Source organism: Hyla sarda, chromosome 4, assembly GCF_029499605.1.
Source record: "Hyla sarda isolate aHylSar1 chromosome 4, aHylSar1.hap1, whole genome shotgun sequence".
In the NCBI taxonomy this organism is placed as follows: Eukaryota; Metazoa; Chordata; class Amphibia; order Anura; family Hylidae; genus Hyla; species Hyla sarda.
The window spans coordinates 179,807,013-179,829,560 of NC_079192.1; the positions used below are offsets into that span (position 1 = coordinate 179,807,013).

The following is a 22,548-nucleotide window of genomic DNA, read 5'->3' on the forward strand; positions in this document are numbered from 1 at the left end:
GTGAACATTCCCTTAAAAAGAAATGGACACCAGAGTCCCCTGCATTAACCTGAATAAATAGATAGATGGGAATGATCCTGTTTTTAATGCTTTTACCGTGAGATCGGTGCCACCATTTAGAAGAAATTTATATTGTTGCTAATATGGTAATTTTGTCTTCTGAGCAATGGAGACTGGTTGCTGCTGCTGTATGAGCAACGCATTTTCCTTCCAGTTCTGGCCTATGTCACCACCCCTGTCATGCCTTGAGAGTGAAGAAGAAAGGGCCAGGCCATAGTAGCAACATATCTCCTGTACAACTGCACCCATTTTCGTCAAGAAGCGTTAGAATAGGGTCCCAAACCCTAGATACCTGTATATTCAGGTTAGTGCTGGTGACCCTGCTGTCAGTTTTCCCATAAAGAAGCAATCTTTGTGTAAACCAAAATTTGTGTCATTCTCAAAGTTTTTGGCATGACTGTATAAGGACATAATTATGTATAAAAAAAACATGACTATGTATGTACTTGTACAGGATATTTTATTACTTGGATTTCCCAAAACTTTGTGTGCATTAAAAAATATTGCAGAATTTGTACAAAATCTGTAGCTACGGTTTAAGGAAATATTGCAGCTATGTGGTCATACCTGCTCACCAGATATATCTGGGTACTTTGTGTCCAGGGTATTAATGTCCCAAAGTTCATTGTCCACAAATGCATGCATTAATGAATTATTCTTGTAAACTCTAGTGTGAGGTCCAGCAGCACATTGGTATTTAGGAATTTCTTACATCTCCTGAGAATAATGAACTCCATTTGGCTTAAATACAGTATCACATTCACCGGAATCCAATTGGACTGGATGATCTCTGGATAAGAAGTCATGTTTAGCTCTGAACAATGCAGATAAATCTACTAGCCTTTATAGCACCAGGAACGGCGATTGGCTTGTAAGAATCTAATGCTGTGTATTCCACTGAGGAGGTATTAATCTAAGGCTCTGCTTTATTTTAACTCTGTATCTATAGGCTTATTCTCTAGGAGAGAGAGATTGAGTGGGATGACTGACCTGTCATGAAAGACTCCTAAGCCCTCTCGATTTACCCTGTTGTAGATGTTTAGCCCATGTCTAGGACTTCCTGTGCGTAAACCTACAGGATTGCTGAGGTGTAAATTGGCTGGATCCAGCCCTTTCTGAATGAAGGACGAGTCGTCAGAAAGGGAAGACAACAGTTCCTGTACAACTGTTTTATTCACTCTGTTTTTGATGGGCTGAGCCAGAGGAGAGTATTCTGTGGATTCCTCTCTGGTACTGCAGTCTGTGGAGGAGCAAAATACTTGGCTGCTAATACTCTGTGCTAGTGTTTCTGAGCTCTCTGGAGATCTTGATACACTGACTGAGGTAATACTGCTTGAGTTGCTGACCTGTTCTGCATTGAACGGGATTTCGGCTGAGTATAGGTCAGATGATATGTTGGGGTGATGATGGACATCAATAGCTGCTGTAGTGATTATACATGTCCCAGGAACACCACTCTCTGTAGGAAACAGGTTTGGAAATTCCATAACATAAGACAAATGGTATCAAGAAGCAACATCACCACCTCCTGTGGAAGTGGTTTCTGTAACTGTGTAGTCTAAAATTATAGAAAAGGGTGCAAAACTTTCCATTATAGTTTTTCTATGTTCCCGATCCACTCCTGGCTGTGGCAACAAATACTGGCTAAAATACTTGAATGGAAATACTGCAAGCACTGCAGTCTTTTCAAACAATTTATCAGCAGGGGGTGCTAGGTGTCGGACCCCCAACAATCTAATATTGATGGCCGATCCTGAGGATGGGCCATCAGTTTTAAACTATTGGATAAACCCTTTAATCCAAACTTAACTTTGGTTTTTAAAGTTTAAACTCAACTGGACTACAATGCATGCAAGAGAAGATTGTATGATAACAAGTATATATGTACAAGTATCTTCTAACATGGAAAGCAATCCAAACTTACCACTACTGGCTTCATTATAATACTGGGTAATGTAATTGTTCATGTCATCCTTCATAATCACTTCTGCAAAGAAAAAAGAAAAATGTAATTCTAGTGAATGTAGTTTTAATAAATGGTGTACTGTTTACACAAGGTTTTGTCAACTTTTTTCCTTTATCATTCATGTGACCAGAAAAAAACTAAATCTTGAAATATTCCAGCAACCATTCCCATCCTGCTTTTATCAGCAAGAAACCTGTTTTACAGCCTGTACCTTTCACAATAGTAATCATTTTGCCGTTTTGCCAATATATTAGCCCTAAAACAGCCCATTAACATATATTATATATATATATATATATATATATATAAATATATATATATCCCCCGAAACAGCTGTCTGCAGATGGGTCCACTTCCCTTCTGAGGAGAATTCTGGCTTGGCATCACATCCCGATCAGTTTTTGAGACTCTGTAATTGGAGCCGAAGCTGACTTCAGGGAATGCTACCTGTGAAGGTGACGAGCTGCTTTACATATTCCTTTTCCCAGAAAGCCCATGGAGATATAGATATTTTAGAAAGAAACAAATGGCGGAAGCAGCACAACCTTTCAAATAGAGTTATCGGGTGCACGTGGGTAGTTACTTGGTCCCAGTCACAGACCAAGTATAGAAATCCAAGATCCCAAGAAAAATCTGACAGCACTCCAGAAGTAAAACAAGCATAAAAAGTGTTTATTGACCCATGGTCAGCAGTGGATGCGACGTTTCGACAGCCTCACGCCGTCATTCTCAAGCATGCACATTGCTTGAGAATGACGGCGTGAGGCTGTCGAAACGCTGCATCCACTGCTGACCATGGGTCAATAAACACTTTTTAATTGTTTAACTTCTTGAGTGCTGTCAGTTTTTTCTTGGGATCTTATATATATAGCAATGATTAACATCATACAGTGGGGCAAAAAAGTATTTAGTGTGCCACCAATTGTGCAAGTTCTCCCACTTAAAAAGATGAGGGAGGCCTGTAATTATCATTATAGGTATACCTCAACTATGAGAGACATAATGAGAACAAAAATCCATAAAATCTCATTGTCTAAATGTAATTGTCTGAATGTAAAGAATTTATTAGCAAATTATGGTGGAAAATAAGCATTTGGTCAATAACAAAAGTTCATCTCAGTACTTTGTTATATACCCTTTGTTGGCAATGACAGAGGTCAAACGTTTCCTGTAAGTCTTCACAAGGTTTTCATGCACTGTTGCTGGTATTTTGGCCCATTCCACCATGCAGATCTCCTATAGAGCAGTGATGTTTTGGGGCTGTCGCTGGGCAACATGGACTTTCAACTCCCTCCAAAGGTTTTCTATGGGGCTGAGATCTGGAGACTGGCTAGGTCACTCCACCACCTTGAAATGCTTCCTTTACACGGATTAGTCGTCTTGGTCCCTTAGCAGAAAAACAGCCCCAAAGCATGATGTTCCCACCCCCAAGCTTCACAGTAGGTATGGTGTTCTTTGGATGCAACTCAGCATTCTTTTTCCTCCAAACACGACAAGTTAAGTTTTTACCAAAAAGTTGTACTTTGGTTTCATCTGACCATATGACATTCTCCCAATCCTCTTCCTGATCATCCAAATGCTCTCTAGCAAACTTCAGAAGGGCCCGGACATGTACTGGCTTAAGCAGGGGGACACGTCTGGCACTGCATGATTTGAGTCCCTGGCGGCGTAGTGTGTTACTGATGGTAGCCTTTGTTACTTTGGTCCCAGCTCTCTGCAGGTCAATCACTAGGTCCCCCGTGTGGTTCTGGGATTTGTTCTCACCGTTCTTGTGATAAATTTTGACACCACGGGGTGAGATCTTGCGCGGAACCCCAAATCGAGGGAGATTATTGCTCTTGTATGTCTTCTATTTTCTAATAATTGCTCCCACAGTTGATTTCTTCACACCAAGCTGCTTGCCTATTGCAGATTCAGTCTTCCCAGCCTGGTGCATGTCTACAATTTTGTTTCTGGTCTCCTTCGACAGCTCTTTGGTCTTGGCCATAGTGGACTTTGGAGTGTGACTGTTTGAGGTTGTGGACAGGTGTCTTTTATACTGATAACAAGTTCAAATAGGTGCCATTAATACAGGTAATGAGTGGAGGACAGAGGAGACTCTTAACCCCTTTAGGACGCAGCCCATTTGGGCCTTAAGGACGCAGACAATTACATTTTTACGTTTTCGTTTTTCCTCCTCGCCTTCAAAAAATAGTAACTTTTATATTTTCATCCACGGACTAGTATGAGGGCTTGTTTTTTGCACGACCAGTTGTACGTCGTAATGCCATCACTCACTTTACCATAACATGTATGGCGCAACCAAAAAAATACTATTTGTGTGGTGAAATTAAAAAGAAAACCGCAATTTTGCTAATTTTGGAAGGTTTTGTTTACACGCTGTACAATTTACGGTAAAAATGACACGTGTTCTTTATTCTTTGGGTCAATACGATTAAAATGATACCCATGATAGCATACTTTTCTATTACTGTTGGGCTTAAAAAAAAAATCGCAAACTTTTAAAACATATTAGTACGATTAAAATCCCCCTATTTTGAAGATCTATAACTTTTTCATTTTTCCGTATAAGCGGCGGTATGAGGGCTCATTTTTTGCACCGTGATCTTTACTTTTTATTGATACCATATTTGCTTATATAGAACTTCTAATCCGTTTTGTATTAATTTTTTTGGGAATAAAATGTTATAAAAAAGCATCTATTTTGGATTTTTTTTATTTTTACGTTCACGCCGTTCACTGTACGGTATCATTAACATTTTATTTTAATAGTTCCGATATTTACATAGCACAGGACATAGCACTGATCAGCATTATCGGTCATCTTCTGCTCTGGTCTGGGGGAAGGCAGATCAGAGCAGAAGACACCAGGAAGGCAGCTGAGGGGACCTCCGTCTGCCGTGCTGGATGATCGGATCGCCGCGGCAGCGATGCAGGCAATCCGATCATCCATTTTAGTGACCGCGATCTGTATTGATCACGGCATCTGAGGGGTTAATGCGGACATCCGCAGGATCGCGGATGTCCGCCATTACGGGCGGGTCACTGGCTGCGATCAGCAGCCGGGACCTGCTGCACATGATCCGGGCAACGCTCCGATGCTCGCGGTTATGCTTAGGACGTAAATGTACGTCCTGGTGCATGAAATACCACCTCACCAGGACGTACATTTACGTCCTGCGTCCTTAAATGGGCACTGACATGAAAACAAAAAATTGATATGTTGTAGTACTTAAGTACTACAATATATCTCTAATATAGTTTAATTAAAAAAAGTGATTTTAAAACAGTTTAAAATCACTTTTAAATTCGGCTACTAGGGGTCGCCCTCCTAGTGGCCGAATGCATTCAGCTGTGACGTCACCACTGAATTTCGACTCGTTGAAGCCTGGCAACGAGTTGAAATTCAATCACTGCTGTGCTCGCTCCCGCCTGTCAATCAGACAGGCGGGAGCGAGCGCTTTGAAGGAAGAGAACGCATGTAGGCTCGGAGACAAGGTAAAGTATTATGTTCACTGTATTATGTATACTGTTCACCTATACAGTATGCCTCCAGTTTCCCCACTACAACTCCCAGCATGCCCTGGGAGTTGTAGTGGGGAAGCCTGGAGGGACACTGAATAGGTGAACTGAGGGGGAGTGGGTTGAGCGGAGCGGCGGGGCCAGGGGGGGGGGGGGGGTTGCGGGCTGCGCAGCGGGAAGGGGGTACTCTGGGTGAACTAAGGGGGAGTGAGTTGAGCGGTGCGACGGGGCCGGGGGTTGCGGGCTGCACGGCGGGGAGCGGTATGTGCTCCGGTGTTCACATATACAGGGTGCCTCCAGTTGTTTCCTCACTACAACTCCCAGCATGCCCTGACAGCCAATAGATGTGAGGGCAAGCTGGGAGTTGCAGTGGGGAAACAGCTGGAGGTACCCTGTATAGGTCAACTACGGGCGGAAGTGCCGGCCCCAGCAGGCATCAGTGACGTTGTGCCTGCTGGGGAAGTCTGCCTGGTAGTGAGCACGCTACCAGGCAAACAAAAAAGCATTTTTAATATGTAAAAAAAAAAAAAAAATTTAAGGCAGGGAGGGGGTTAGGGATAGATTGGTAATAGGCAGGGACAGAAAAAAAAGTGATGGTGGGAGCTATCCTTTAAGGGGTTAAAGAAGAATTTACAGGTCTGTGAGAGCCAGAAATCTTGCTTGTTTGTAGGTGACCAAATACTTAGGTCTCTCATAGTTGAGGTATACCTATGATGAAAATTACATTATTTTTAAAGTGGGAGAACTTGCACAATTGGTGGCTGACTAAATACATTTTTGCCCCACTGTACATACGTGTTTATATGATATATATGTAGCATAAGTATACAGTGCCGACAGATATATCTCCCCAATAAAGCTCTACTAAAAAACACTAAACACATTACATTTACACACATATATAAATATATTTGAAAAAAAAAAAAAAATTATATATATATATATATGCGCACATATATGTATTTTTTCATATAAGTAATTGTGCACACACACATATAACACATACACACACAATTTAGCAATACAAAAATGGGAACACTTAAACAACACAATGTAACTCCAAATCAATTGCACTTCTGTGAAATCACACTGTCCACTCAGGAAGCAACACTGATTGACAATCAATTTCACATGCTGTTGTGCAAATGGAACAGACACCAGGTGGAAATTATAGGCAATTAGCAAAACACCCCCAATAAAGGAGTGGTTCTGCAGGTGGTGACCACAGACCACTTCTCAGTTCCTATGCTTCCTGGCTGATGTTTTGGTCACTTTTGAATGCTGGTGGTGCTTTCACTCTAGTGGTAGCATGAGACAGAGTCTCCAACCCACACAAGTGGCTCAAGTAGTGCAGCTCATCCAGGATGGCACATCAATGCGAGCTGTGGCAAAAAGGTTTGCTGTGTCTATCAGCATAGTGTCCAGAGCATGGAAGTGCTATCAGGAAACAGGCCAGTACATCAGGAGACATGGAGAAGGCCGTAGGGGGGCAACAACCCAGCAACAGGACCGCTACCTCCGCCTTTGTGCAAGGAGGAGCAGGAGGAACACTGCCAGAGCCATGCAAAATGTGCATGTATACACTCAAACGGTCAGAAAAAGACTCCATAAGGGTGGTATGAGAGCCCGACATCCACAGGTGGGGGTTGTGCTTACAGCCTAACACTGTGCAGGATGTTTGGCATTTGCCAGAGAACATCAAGATTGGCAAATTCGCCACTGGCGCCCTGTACTCTTCACAGATGAAAGCAGGTTCACACTGAGCACATGTGACAGACGTGACAGAGTCTGGAGACGCCGTGGAGAACGTTCTGCTGCCTGCAACATCCTCCAGCATGAACGGTTTAGCGGTGGGTCAGTAATGGTGTGGGGTGGCATTTCTTTTATGGGGCCGCACAGCCCTCCATGTGCTTGCCAGAGGTAGCCTGACTGCCATTAGGTACCGAGATGAGACCTTCAGACCCCTTGTGAGACCATATAGTGATGCGGTTGGCCCTGTGTTCCTCCTAATGAAAGGCAAAGCAGTTCCTGCAAGAGGAAGGCATTGATGCTATGGACTGGCCCGCCCGTTACCCAGACATGAATACGATTGAGCACATCTGGGACATCATGTCTTGCTCCATCCACCAATGCCACGTTGCACCACAGACTGTGCAGGAGTTGGATCCTTTAGTCCAGGTCTGGGAGGGAATCCCTCAGGAGACCATCCCCTACCTCATCAGGAGCATGCCAAGGCATTGTAGGGATGTCATACGGGCACGTGGAGGCCACACACACTACTGAGCCTCATTTTGACTTGTTTTAAAGACATTACACCAAAGTTGGATCAGCCTGTAGTGTGGTTTTCCACTTTGATTTTGAGTGTGACTCCATATCCAGCCCTCCATTAGTTGATAAATTTGATTTACATTAATAATTTTTGTGTGATTTTGTTGTCAGCACATTTAACTATGTAAAGACGAAAGTATTTAGTTCATTCATTAAGATCTAGGATGTGTTATCTTAGTGTATCATTTATTTTTTTGAGCAGTGTATACAGTCAGGTCCATAAATATTGGGACATCGACACAATTCAAAAACTTTTAGCTCTATACACCACCACAATGGATTTGAAATGAAACGAACAAGATGTGCTTTATGTGCAGACTGTCAGCTGTAATTTGAGGGTATTTACATCCAAATCAGGTAAACGGTATAGGAATTACAACAGTTTGCATATGTGCCTCCCACTTGTTAAGGGACCAAAAGTAATGGGACAATATTGGCTTCTCAGCTGTTCCATGGCCAGGTGTGTGTTATTCCCTCATTATCCCAATTACAATGAGCAGATAAAAGGTCCAAAGTTCATTTCAAGTGTGCTATTTGCATTTAGAATCTGTTGCTGTCAACTCTCAAGATGAGATCCAAAGAGCTGTCACTATCAGTGAAGCAAGCCATCATTAGGCTGAAAAAACAAAACAAACCCATCAGAGAGATAGCCAAAACATTAGGCATGGCCAAAACAACTGTTTGGAACATTCTTAAAAAGAAGGAATGCACCAGTGAGCTCAGCAACACCAAAAGACCCGGAAGACCAAGGAAAACAACTGTGGTGGATGACCGAAGAATTCTTTCCCCGTTGAAGGAAACCCCTTTCACAACAGTTGGCCAGATCAAGAACACTCTCCAGGAGGTAGGTGTATGTGTGTCAAATTTAACAATCAAGAGAAGACTTCACCAGAGTTAATACAGAGGGTTTACCACAAGATGTAAACCATCGGTGAGCCTCAAAAATGGGAAGGCCAGATTAGAGTTTGACAAACGACATCTAAAAAAGACTTCACAGTTCTGGAACAATATCCTACGGACAGATGTGACCAAGATCAACTTGAACCAGAGTGATGGGAAGAGAAGAGTATGGGGAAGGAAAGGAACATGATCCTAAGCATACACCTCATAACTGAAGCGTGGTGGTGGTAGTGTCATGCCATAGCGGGCATGTATGGCTGCCAATGAAACTGCTTCTCTTGTATTTATTGATTATGTGACTGATGAAAAAAGCAGGATGAATTCTGAAGTGTTTAGGGGAATATTATCTGCTCATATTCAGCAAAATGCTTCAGAACTCAGTGGACGGTGCTTCACAGTGCAGATGGACAATGACCCAAAACATACTGCAACACCAACCAAATAGTTTTTTAAGGGAAAGAAGTGAAATGTTATGCAATGGCCAAGTCAATCACCTGACCTGAATCCGATTGAGCGTGCCTTTCACTTGATGAAGACAAAACTGAAGGGAAAATGCCCTAAGAACAAGTAGGAACTGAAGACAGTTGCAGTAGAGGCCTGGCAGAACATCACCAGGGATGAAACCCAGCAATGTCTGGTGATGTCTATGCATTCCAGACTTAGGGCTGTAATTGACTGCAAAGGATTTGCAACCAAGTATTAAAAAGTGAAAGTTTGATTTATGATTATTATTCTGTCCCATTACTTTTGGTCCCTTAACAAGTGGGAGGCACATATGCAAACTGTTGTAATTCCTAAACCGTTCACCTGATTTGGATGTAAATACCCACAAATTAAAGCTGACAATCTGCTGACAAAGCATATCTTGTTCATTTCATTTTAAATCCATTGTAGTGGTGTATAGAGCCAAAAATATTAGAATTGTGTCGATGTCCCAATATTTATGGACCTGACTGTATGTACGGTATATGTGTGTGTGTGTGTGTGTGTGTGTATATATTTACAAAAAATGTCCTATGGATAAACTACAACTCACAGCATACCCACCAAGTAAAAAGCTGACAGGGCACAATAATGGGAGTTATACTTTAGCTGGATGGTCAAACTTTTGGAAAAAACACTGCTATATACACTAGACTATACAATAGATATATATCTTGGCCAAGTCAATAACCTGTATATACATACATTTTTATATATTATATATAATCAGTGCTTCCCAACCAGGGTGCCTCCAGCTGTTGCAAAACTACAACTCCCATCATGCCCAGTCAACCAGAGGCTGTCTGGGCATGCTGGGAGTTGTAGTTTTGCAACAGCTGAAGGCACCCTGGTGGGGAGCCATGTTGCAAGATAGGCCTGGCTTACCAGAGAGATGCTGTAGTAAGCTAGGCTCCAGAGCAAGTTGCAGGCTCCGAGGTCCCAGCTTCAGAGGTAGTATGTTCTGGGTCTTGGAGGTAACGTAGCTGACTACAGCTCTGCTTCATGAGACACACATACACACACAGCTCTGCTTCATGAGACTCACACAGCTCTGCTTTATGAGACACACACACAGCTCTGCTCAAGAGACACACACACACAGTGCTGCTTCATGAGACAAACACAAGCACACCCACAGCTCTGCTTCATGAGACTTACACACATACACCTCTGCTTCTCCTGCTTCCCCAACATTTGACACTTTTTCTAACACAGCATCCTCTTTTATCTCTCTTCTGCTCAGCTAAAGATTTCTGCAGCCAAGTCCTCGGCCTCTGAACACCCTAACTCCCTTTTATGTGCAGATGCTTCTTGGGGGCTTGGCAAACACAAATTTAGAGATGGAACTGGAAGCCAGGCCCCAAAGACAACATAAAAGTCACATGATCTCTGCCTCCAAGGGTGGGGGCCAGAAGCAGTTAGGGGAAGAAAGCCCAGACAGAGTGGACGCAGGATATATTATTTCTCCTGATAAGTGCTTTATAAAGCTCTGCAACGGTGAATTACTTATAAATACTTGCTTGGGAATATATATATATCATTACATGAGAGAATTATATTTTACTTAACTGGACTACCCCTTTAAGACTAACACAACATTAGAAAAATTAACTGAAAGTAAACAGGGCAAGCTTGATATAACCAACAATACATCTTTATTAAAATCACAGAGAAAGATATAGAAGGAGAATTATCATTCTTTTCAAACGTATGGGTTTTATATGACAATTTTTATTTTTTATTTTTTTTAACTTACTTTTGCTTACATGCGACCTTTTTATCAAATAGTCGCGCGACCTATTTATCAAATAGTTGCACGACCTTGATAAATAAATCGCACATAAGCAAAACCCAGGAAACCCGCTTACAAAAGAATTTTTTAAAGCAGAAAAGTTTTCCCTTATGTTAATAGCCAAAGTTCTTTATCTACCCTTTATTACCAGTAGCATTGCTAGAGAGTGATGGGGGAGGGGGGGCGTATCGCATCGGGTGACACCCTGACTGGCCTGCCTGGCACTAAATAACTGCACTCCAACTATCCCGCAACAACTCATCCACCCTCCTCAGAAATAAAAAAAATATTAAAAACATACTATGCCACACAGTGAATATCCGTACTCTGGAGGCTTTTTTGTTTACTTTTGAACCCGCATTTTGTGAGGTTGGTGGGCGGAGTCTTGCGTCGATGCGCTAAGGCCGGAGTTTACATCAGGAAGCACCAACAGGCGCATAAACAATAGTGAAGCCGTAAAAAAAAAAAAAAAGAAGATAATTTTAAAAAATGGCTCGGTATGTTACCCACCCCAAAATGTACATGAAGCTGTGTTACTGTGGATGTTTCTTTTTTTTTAAGGAAAAATTTTAATGCCACATATGGGTTATTTACATAGTCTGTAAAAATTCTTACACAATTATTTTGTGCCTTATTTTATTTTAAGCAGATAACGTAGAGGAAAATAGGAACTGGAGGCACCTGACTAGCACACCTTGGCAAAAACTGACACGTGCATGTGAGATTCCATAGTAGGTATCGGTTCAATAAATCGGAATACAACGGTGGTGCAAAGGAACAGTAGACTGAAAATACATGTAAAAGAAGAAAGCATAGTCCAGCAACTCACCGCAAAGTAATGAATCAGCGTCATCGGGATGCCATGGGAAGCCAGGATGGTGCGGGAAGCTCAGAGGCCTCTTAGCTTCCCGCACCATCCCGGCTTACCATGGCAGCCCGAAGATGCTGATTCATTACTTTGCGGTGAGTTGCTGGACTATGCTTTCTTCTTTTATATATATTATTTTATTTTAACACAACATTAATTTTTAAATGTAGTGGGTACGCCAGCATGTACATGTCCTAAAATAAACAAGGTGAGCAGTAAGTATTTTCAACCTTAAAATTAATAGAGGTATTAGTTATATAATAAATGTTTTCTATAATTATCATTAATGTAGTAGCTTTGTTTCATGATGCAGAACAAGAACAGTTGTTAAAGTGGGTGTTAAAGGGGTATTCCGGGCAAAAACATCTTATCCCCTATCCAAAGGATAGGGGATAAGATGTTTGATCGCGGGGGGCCCGCCGCTGGGACCACCCGTGATCTCCCTGCAGCAGCCCGCATTCTATGCGTAGCTGCATCTGCAGTTTTGGAAACCACCGGGCTTCCGAGACGGGTACGTGACATCACGCCCCCTCCATTCATTTCCATAGACATGAATGGAGGGGGCGTGATGTGACGTCACGTCCCTGTCTCGTAAGCCCAGCGGTTTCTGAAACTGCAGACGCAGCTATGCGTAGAATGCGGGCTGCTGCAGGGAGATTGCGGGGGGTCCCAGTGGCGGGCCACCCGCAATCAGACATCTTATCCCCTATCCTTTCGATAGGGGATAAGATGTTTTTGCCCGGAATACCCCTTCAGTGTCCTTTTCTACAGACGTATGCACTTTCTGTAAGCCAGGTTGGACCTGGAATACTTATGGAACTTTTAAATGAAGATGCAACTTTTTTTCTTCATAAATAAATAGCGGCTATCGCATTTGATAAATACATGACCACTGCAAAGGAAGAAAAAAAAAATTACGAGCAGATTTCAGAAATGTGCTTTGGAATAAGCAAAAATCTAAAAGTCGCAGCATGTATAGAAAAGTCCGTGCAACTTTTTTTACGCAAAAAAAAAATCTACGGAGCTTGATAAATAGTGTCAGATTGTATACAGTTTGTCACTACTTGCTGTCCTCATTGAGACAACAAGGATTTATCAGTGTGATGTGGCTGCTGGCTCTGTAGAGGAGATATATTGATATGTGTCTGTGTGCAGCAACTTCACAGCATTTTTTTTTTGCTGTGTTTTTGGCTTAGGCCCCTTTCACACTATAAAATTCATCCGTTAAAAGATCTGTTATAAACGTCCATTAGAAAAGCTTTAAAAACAGATGTTAAACATCCGTTACAAAATCCCATTCAAGTCTTTGGGATTTTTTCATTATCCGTTATGACTCGTCATGAATAACGGACGTTAATTGTGACGGAAGAAACGGGTAAATTAACGGCTGTTATTTTTAACATTGAAGTCTATGGCAAACGGATGAGCCTTTATGTCATCCATTTGCACCTGGTTTATAATATCCGTTATTACTTCTAAGCATGCTCAGAAGAGGTGACATCAGCAGACTCCTGCAGTGCTGAGGGACTACTACTACTCCCATCATGGAACAGCTGCAAAAAGAGAGACAGAAAGACTTGTTGCCAAAGAGAGTAAAACAAACCCCAAAATGTTCTTTAACTATATAAATAGCAAAAAGGTCAAAAATGAAAGTGTAGGCCTTTAAAAAAACGATATAAAGAAATTATAAACGGGGTCTGGAAAAAAGCAAATATATTAAACAAATTCTTCTCCACTGTATTCACTGAGGAAAATGAGATGCCAGGTGAAACACAGCGAGATAAGGTAAACTCCCCACTACAGGTCACCTGTCTAACCCAGGAAGAAGTACAGGGCCGCCTACAAAAAATCAAAATAGACAAATTGCCAGGTCCAGATGGCATTCACCCCAGTGTTCTAAAGGAATTAAGTAATGTAATAGACCCCTATTTTTAATATTCAGGGACTCTATAGTAACAGGGTCTGTTCCCCAGGACTGGCGCATGGCAAATGTGGTGCCAATATTTAAAAAGGGGACAAAAGGTGACCCAGGGAATTATAGGCCTGTTAGTTTAACCTCTGTTGTATGTAAATTGTTTGAGGGTTTTCTAAGAGACGCTATTTTGGAATATCTTGATAAAAATAAACGTATGACCCCATATCAGCATGGCTTTATGAGGGATTGGTCCTGTCAAACTAACCTGATCAGCTTTTATGAGGAGGTGAGCTCCAGACTGGACCAGGGGAAATCGCTGGATGTCACATATCTGGATTTTTTCAAAGCATTTGATACGGTGCCACATAAACGGTTGGTGCATAAAATGAGAGGGATTGGGCTGGAGGACAATGTGTGTAAGTGGGTAAGTAACTGGCTCAATGATAGGAAACAGAGGGTGGTTATTAATGGTACTTATTCTGATTGGGTGACAGTTACTAGTGGTGTACCACAGGGGTCAGTCTTGGGTCCTGTCCTATTTAATATATTCATTAAAGACCTTGCAAAGGGGTTGAATAGTTAAGTAGGAATCTTTGCAGATGATACTAAACTCTGTAAAGCGGTTAACACAATAGAGGACAGTGCACTGTACAAATGGATCTGGATAGGTTGGAGGTTTTGGCTGGGAAGTGGCACATGAGGTTCAACACTGATAAATGTTAGGTAATGCACATGGGGAGGAAAAATCCGGGCTGGGATTATGTATTAAATGGGAGAACACTTGGGAAGACTGACGTGGAAAAGGACTTGGGAGTCTTAGTTAACAGTAAATTTAGCTGTAGTGACCAGTGTCGGATAGCTGCTGCCAAGGCAAATAAAATCATGGGGTGCATCGATAGGGGCATAGATGCCCACGACAAGGAAATAATTCTACCGCTGTACAAATCACTAGTCAGACCACAGATAGAATACTGTGTACAGTACTGGGCACCAGTGTAAAAGAAAGATATAGTGGAGCTGGAAAGGGTTCAAAGACGGGCAACCAGGGTAATAAGGGGAATGGGAGGATTACAGTACCCAGAAAGATAATCAGAATTAGGATTATTTAGTTTAGAAAAAAGAAGGCTCAGGGGAGACCTAATAACTATGTATAAGTATATCAAGGGACAGTACAGAGATCTGTCCCATGATCTATTCATACCCATTATTGTATCTATAACAAGGGGGCATCCTCTAAGTTTAGAGGAAAGAAGGTTTCTAAACCAGCACAGACAGGGGTTCTTTACTGTAAGAGCAGTGAGACTGGAATTCTCTCCTGGAGGAGGTGGTCATGGTGAACTCTGTAAAAGAATTTAACAGGGGTCTGGATGCATTTTTAGAGAATAAGAACATCGCTGGTTATGTACACTAGATTTATAGAGACAGAACGTTGATCCATGGATTTATTCTGACTGCCATATTTGGAGTCAGGAAGTAATTTTTACCTCTAGTATGAGAGTTTTTTGCCTTCCTCTGGATCAACTCAGTAGGAACTCATTAGGGTTATAGGTTGAACTTGATGGATTCCGGTCTTTTTTCAACCTTATGAACTATGCTACTATGTTACTTGTTTCCATGATGGGAGTAGTAATTCCCCAGCCGCGGGAGTCTGCCGGTGGCTGGGGAGGCTACATTAGTGTTTGTACTACAACCCCCATCATGGAACAGACTCTGTTCCATGATGGGGGTTGTGGTACAGGGGCTGAAGGATTGATCACACCAGGTCTCACTTCCGAAACCCGATGCGATTAGAAGTTAAACAGGGGAGTGTTTTTAAAAAAAAAAAAAATTTTTACTTTCATTTTAAATTCCCCGCCTGGAGCCCTGAATGGCCGATACTTAGGAGCCATTCAGGGCTCCCAGCATAGTTTTCAAATAGAAGCGCTGTGGAGAGGAAAGATATATAGAATTGCTGGGGGGGGGGGGGGGGGGAAGAAATATCTTGCCCCCAAAGTGCTGCTATATTTCTATATATCTTGCCCCCTGCAGCGCATTTATATATGTTCCCCCCAGCGCATGTATATATGTTCCCCCCCAGAGCATTTACATATGTTCCCCCGGCAATGCTATCATAAGCCCCCGGCAGCACTAGGAATGAAAAGTATTCTACAGCAGCGCATCTGGCAGGTGTGATGTGCTGCTGAAAGAATACTTGTCATTCATAGCGCTGCAGCGGCATCTGTATATAGATGCGCTGCAGGGGTCAGACATATATACATATGTCTGGCCCCCACAGCGCTTCAATAATCATATGCCATTGCAGTGCTGTGAATGAAAAGTATTCTTTCACCAGCACTTTGCGCTGGCAAGATGCGCCGCTGTTAGAATACTTTTCATTCATAGCGCTACGATGGCATATGATTATAGAAGTGCTGTGGGGGCCAGACAAATGGATATATGTCTGACCCCTGCAGCGCATCTATATACTGATGCCGCTGCAGCGCTATGAATGACAAGTATTCTTTTAGCAGCACATCGCGCTGGCCAGATGCGCTGTTGTAGAATACCTTTCAATCATAGCACTGCCAGGGGCTTATTATAGCACTGCGGGGGGAACATATATAAATGCGCTGCAGAGGGCAAGATATATAGAAGCGCTGTGGGGGCCAGATATATTACCCCCCCAGCGATTCCATATATCTTTTATAACGGGTCTTAACGGATGAATATGCCCGTTATTTTGACAGACATTCAGCCGTTAGCACCCGCTATTTAATCCGCTATAATACATCCGTTTTTACACAGAAAACGGATGTTTACAAACGGATGAATGCTCATAGTGTGAAAGGAGCCTTCTGTGTGCCAAATTTATCAAAACAGTGCAAGACTTTGATACATTTTGCACAAATGAAAAACCACCTCAGAAGTTGCTGTTATTTTTCTAAGGCAAGGCAGAGGTGGTATATATGTGCGTTTTTTTTTTTTGTTTGTTTGTTCTTTTAACGTTTGCGCAATATTTTTGCATCTTTTTGAAAGACGCAGTTAATAAATCTCATCCACTGCATAGTCAAGAAGGAAGCACTGCATTTCAGTCACTTTTGCCAAAGATGTCTATTTTCAGATAGCGCTAAATTTTGGGGCCAAATTTCAGACAATAAAATGTCAGGAATGCAATGATAAATCTCCCCCTGTGTGTATGTAGTAAGAAACTTAGATTTACAAATTACGCGCAGCTGTGTCCTCCTCAAACATCCCCCCCCCCCCCACACACAGATGGTATTGGCAGAGGATCAACCAATCAGATTGCTTATATCATTTCTGAAAAATGAAAGAAGCAATCTGATTGGTTGCTATGGGCAACTTTTCCTCTGGACAGGTTTTGATAAATCTCCCATGATATACTTTTGCTTTAAAGTGCCCCAGTGACCTTATAATATGATCGTTAGGACATTTAAATAATATAAGGTCCTTGGAGGCTTAGGGAACTCTCAAAAAACAAAAACAAATAAAAGTTTGTCAAAATTGAGGACTCACATGTTGGTGCTTACAGAGGGAGGCAGCTTTTAAAACTGTTACCATGCCCTGCCACAGCCACTTGGGAGCGCTGTGCAGGGGGAAGGGTCATAAATGTGACATCATATCATAGGCAGCCTTCTTTACCTAAGACACCAGTCCCGTGTGAGATGTCTTCACATGGACCATTGTCACTTTATGTGGGTGGAGCTACACCACATACTGGTGATGCTAAGGTGCAGAGAGTCTTGTAGGAGGTACAGTTATCGCAGGAGATCTTGAGCGGGAGTTGGAAGCTCAGGTACTAAGCCTTGCCTTTAGGTTCTAGGGGTTCAGAAATGTAAGACCAACTAGCCAATGATTGGCTAGGTGGCTACTTTCTTGTATTGAGATGGAGGCCACAAAGTGTTGAGCAGTGGAAACCGGGCACCATTGGAGTTGGAAAATTGCAGCAGATAAGTAGAGGTTTTCTTTACCTATATAGCCTGGCTAATTTTATAAGTAAAATATATATTGCTGAACAACCCTTTTACTGAAGACAATTTAAAACATGCTAATGTATCCATATAGTGAACCACATCTATGCAGTGGCCCCTCTTCAAAATCATGCACAAGTTTTAATCGGTTGGGGTCTCAGTGTTGAAACTTCCACGGATAACTATATTGGTACTCAATCCATTATGTTGCAGGTGATGGGCTCCATCAACTATACTAAAGCCTGTCTCTTGCAAACGCTGGGCCGGGGAGTGAACTGCACTATCGTCCATATCTCTAAGCTGCATCTAGCAAACTGTGGAGATTTCTGCACTGAGACCCTGACCAATCAAAATTTTTCACGTTTGCATGAAATGTCAAAAGTTGTTTTTAATAGTAATACTTTAAGTTACACATTAATTTGTTCAAAGGCCACCATGGCTAAGTGAAAATATTGTATCGTGTGACCATAAACCTAATAAAAACTAGTAATTAATCCTGAAGCCTACAAAATTTTAACATTGGAGGGTATTTATGTAATTTAAGATCCTTTTGGATGGGTTGCTTTCTTTGGTTTCATATTTTAGCTACCTTTAATAGTATCTGTAAAAAGATACACACAAGTTCACCATGACAACTTCATTTGGTAGAGAATTCCACAGTCTCATAGCTGTTACAGAAAAGAATCCCCATCTATGCTGGTGTAGAAACGCTTTATCTGTTATTGTTACAGTGTTGGGTATAAAGAAATATTGGGATAGATCTTCTTTGTACTGCCCCCTGATGTATTTATACATAATTATTGGTTTACCCCTTAGCAGTCTTTTTGTCTAAACTAAATAACCCTAAACTTTATATATAATAATCTTTCTGGGAACTGTAGTCCACCCAGTTTATTTCAATTCTTGCTGCCTACTTTCTAACCCGCTCAAGTTTCACTATGCCTTTCTTGCACATGGGTGCTTAGACATGAAAACCTAGACTAGATTTTTAAACATCTTGAGCCACTGTTAAAAATCTAAAGCATTTTTAGACTGCCTCAGTTTGCACTTTTTATTTGCTGGCTTACATTTGCACAAACAGGTGGTTTTTTCCTACCTAAATTGCGCATTTTTGGCACTGTATTTTTTTATTATGTACCCAATGTCTTCACATTATATTTCCTGAAGAAGCTGTTTAAGCGCAACTGTCATGATATAACCTAACAACTGCTTGTGGACTGGATTTATCATAGCTATCCACCATTACTATTGCCTTCTTTATAGCTGGATTTATTATCATAAAATACTCTTTATTGTACAGCCATCAACAGTCGGATAGGCGGGGCCAGGGGTCTGCTATGCCCCGAGGCCGCCACGCCTAACTCTTTTCCTTCAGCTCTGGGAACGCTGTGCGATTGACACACAGGTCCCAGCACATGCGCCCTGCATCGCTCCTCATGCACCAGCAGGTTCAATGAGCGTCCCCACAGTGTAAACAAAATCAGTGCCATCAGTGCCGGCGACACGCTATATGCTGTGGTTACTAGAGGCAGAGAGCACGCACACACTCTGCCTTTAGCATTGCACATGAGCAGGAAGGCAGAGGGAGAGGCACATAGGAGTGATACAGGGTGTATGCACTCGGACCTGTGTGTCAATCACACAGCGGTCCCAGCACTAAAAGAAAAGAGATAGGAATGCAGCCTCGCAGCATAACAGACCCTGGCCCCGCCCATCCGACTGTTGATGGCTGTACAAAAAAAAAAAAAAAAAAGAGTTTTCTATGATCATAAATGCAGCTATAAAGTAGGCAATGGTAATGGTGGATAGCTATGATAACCCCAGTTCACAGACTGTTAGGTTATATAGCTCAGAAATCATGACAGTTCCGCTTTAAAGGGGTACTCCGGTGGAAAACTTTTTTTTTTTTAATCAACTGGTGCCAGAAAGTTAAACAGATTTGTAAATTACTTCTATTAAAAAAATCTTAATCCTTCCAGTACTTATTAGCTGCTGAATACTACAGAGGTAATTATTTTCTTTTTGGAACACAGAGCTCTCTGCTGACACCTTTGCCCATTTTAACAGGCAGAAGCTTAAACTAGTGACAGAGATGCTTGTAATGCAGCCGTTATCCTTGGTCATATGCAGGACATTGAGCACATGGAAGTAAGTCCTTTCTACTATGTGAATTCCCTTGGTAGTCCTTAATATTAAACTGCTACTTGGGGAAGGCAGAGCTGCACTACACACTTTAAGGCCATGTTCACATGGCGGAAATTCCGCGCAGAAAATCTCTGTGCGGACATTACGTACAGTGCGGGGCGCTGGCAGAATCTACCGACACTAGGACTGCACGGAATGTGCAGTCTCATAGACTGTTATGCATTCCGTGTGGAATCCGCACAAAGAATGAACACAAAATTCCACCGTGTGCACAGAGCAGCAGAATCCCGTTGAATCCCTACTGCAGGGGAAATTCCGTGCTGACATACCAAGCGGACGTCAGCATGGAATTTACGCCGTGTGAACGCGGCCTAAGTTATTACTTGTTTTTCTAGTTTATGCTAAGCTTAGATAGGACAGCAAAAACATAGTGATGAATTCCATTTTAATGTTTTTATAGTTTTGACTCCACCTTTTCCAACACCTGTGAGATTAGGTGAGATTAGGATTACTAACCACATAACATCCATGTTGTTGCACAACTTTATATAGAATATCTGTAATTTGCATATGCAATGTATTTCAATACACTCAATGTAAAATAATGTTTATCGAACTGTGAAAGAATACAACATATTGTATGGTGATTAATCTGTGAAAGGTTGTGTGCACCCATCCAGCAGCATAGCAGCAGACTGGCAAAATTGGCAATTTACTACAAGGCAAGGGACAGCATAGATGGGGTGGTGAAACACCTCCTTTCCTGAACAGTTCCCTAGGGTGAGGAGGTGGTGCAGACAACGCGTAAATACCACAATCAAAAAAAATATTTAAAATATTGAGGTGCTCTGATATCACAGTGATCCTAACATACCAATAATCTGCCCACCTGATCTACAGCCAACCCATCTATATCATCATTTTACATATGTTGTCTTTACATTACTTTGCAGCCCTTTTCCTTTAATCTATTCCATATATCATGATTTGAGCAATGAGGAAGAAATCATTACACCATCTTCTAGAATACTACATCACAAGCTCTGTGTGCTGATAAACCACAGGCATTGCTGATAATGCTTTTTAAATCAGCTTAAAGTGCTTCAATAGTTGGGTACTGGTAACAGAGTGTTACCCACTTGGCTTGTGGTTTATCAACTGTAAAAAGCTGTAGATTTTCAGGAATGTTCTAGTTTCCCAGAGAGCCATATATCCCACAGTCCTTTGGGAACATGCATGGCTTTCTACAGCACTCTGCGGTTTACAGGTGAGACAAACAGATGTTTTCTGTTCAACATTTTCTCCACTATAAATGACCCAAACCACCGCCTCTAATTTCTTAGCATCCTGAAGACAATCAAGGTTGACAATGAGATGGAATGAGTCTGCTTTGCCATTCTGGGCTGAGGTTTAAAAGCTTTTTTGGCCGTGTTGAGGCTAAATTGCCTGCAGTCAGGGGAGGGCCGTGAGCTAATGTAAGAGTTTAGAATGAGCATGAGTGTAGCTGTGGGCTGTTAGACTATACGAATCATGCACTGCTATCTGATGCTCAATCTTTCCACGGTTTTCATCTATAATTTACACTTGTCGCCACATGACCACATAAAGCCATACACACCTTTACCCTTTCATCACCAATACCCATAGACAAATAAAAAAAGCCATAATAATAATGATGTGTGTGTGTAAGAGCATACAAACAACCTCACTATATATATATATATATATATATATATATATATATATATATATATATATAGACAAAGGTATTGTTACACACTTCTCAACACCTTAGTGACCATCCAAATGTATTTTTACGTCAGCCACTGAAGGGAACTGGGCAATATTTATAGAAACAGAGCCAGTCTATGGGACCTCCGGCAAATCAGTCTCCTGATCGCGATAGTCTCGGGCTCTGAAGTTGCCTTGAAACAGATATTCTGCTGCCGGGACCATCATCCGAAGTACAAATTAACATTAGAGATGAGCGAACTTACAGTAAATTCGATTCGTCACGAACTTCTCAGCTCGGCGGTTGCTGACTTTTCCTGCATAAATTAGTTCAGCTTTCAGGTGCGCCGGTGGGCTGGAAAAGGTGGATACAGTCCTAGGAAAGAGTCTCCTAGGACTGTATCCACCTTTTCCAGCCCACGGGAGCACCTGAAAGCTGAACTAACTAATTTATGCAGGATAAGTCATCAACTGCCGAGCCGAGAAGTTCGTGACGAATCGAATTTACTGTAAGTTCGCTCATCTCTAATTAACATGCAAAGCATTCACACATGTAAAATTTTTAAGTGTTATTGTTAAGGGTCTGAATACTGATGCCAATGAGAAATTTTTGTTTCCCATTTTTTAATAAATTTGCAAAAAAATGCTAAATTCTATTTTCACATTCTAATCATAGGTTATTGAGTAGAGAAGGATGGAGGATATATATTTATATATTCCTTTACATTCTACCAGCAGCACAGATGGGTCTGTGGCCTGGTAGGATGGCAGAATTTTTAATGAGCCCAAGTAGTAAAATAGTACCAATAAATCCATTAACCCCTCTATAAAGAGAGAGATCACCCTCAGCTCACTGTGTTTTTTTCTGTC

The 22,548-nt window shown here is 41.8% G+C and overlaps 1 protein-coding gene across 6 annotated transcripts in view; it reads right to left on the reverse strand.

The window, feature by feature from the left end:
- Nucleotides 1–446: 446 nt before the first annotated feature.
- TMEM266 (transmembrane protein 266) overlaps nucleotides 447–22,548 on the reverse strand; it is a 69,988-nt gene continuing 47,886 nt past the window's right edge. For 3 of the 6 annotated variants that reach the window (XM_056572947.1, XM_056572948.1, XM_056572949.1), the window contains exons 9-10: nucleotides 1,985–2,047; nucleotides 447–1,519 (exon numbers count right to left, since the gene is read on the reverse strand). In XM_056572947.1, coding sequence (XP_056428922.1) covers nucleotides 987–1,519; nucleotides 1,985–2,047 — 596 coding nt within the window. In that variant the 3' untranslated portion in view covers nucleotides 447–986. The remainder of the gene's footprint in view (nucleotides 1,520–1,984; nucleotides 2,048–22,548) is intronic. The other 3 variants (XM_056572952.1, XM_056572950.1, XM_056572953.1) reach the window with 1 other exon arrangement.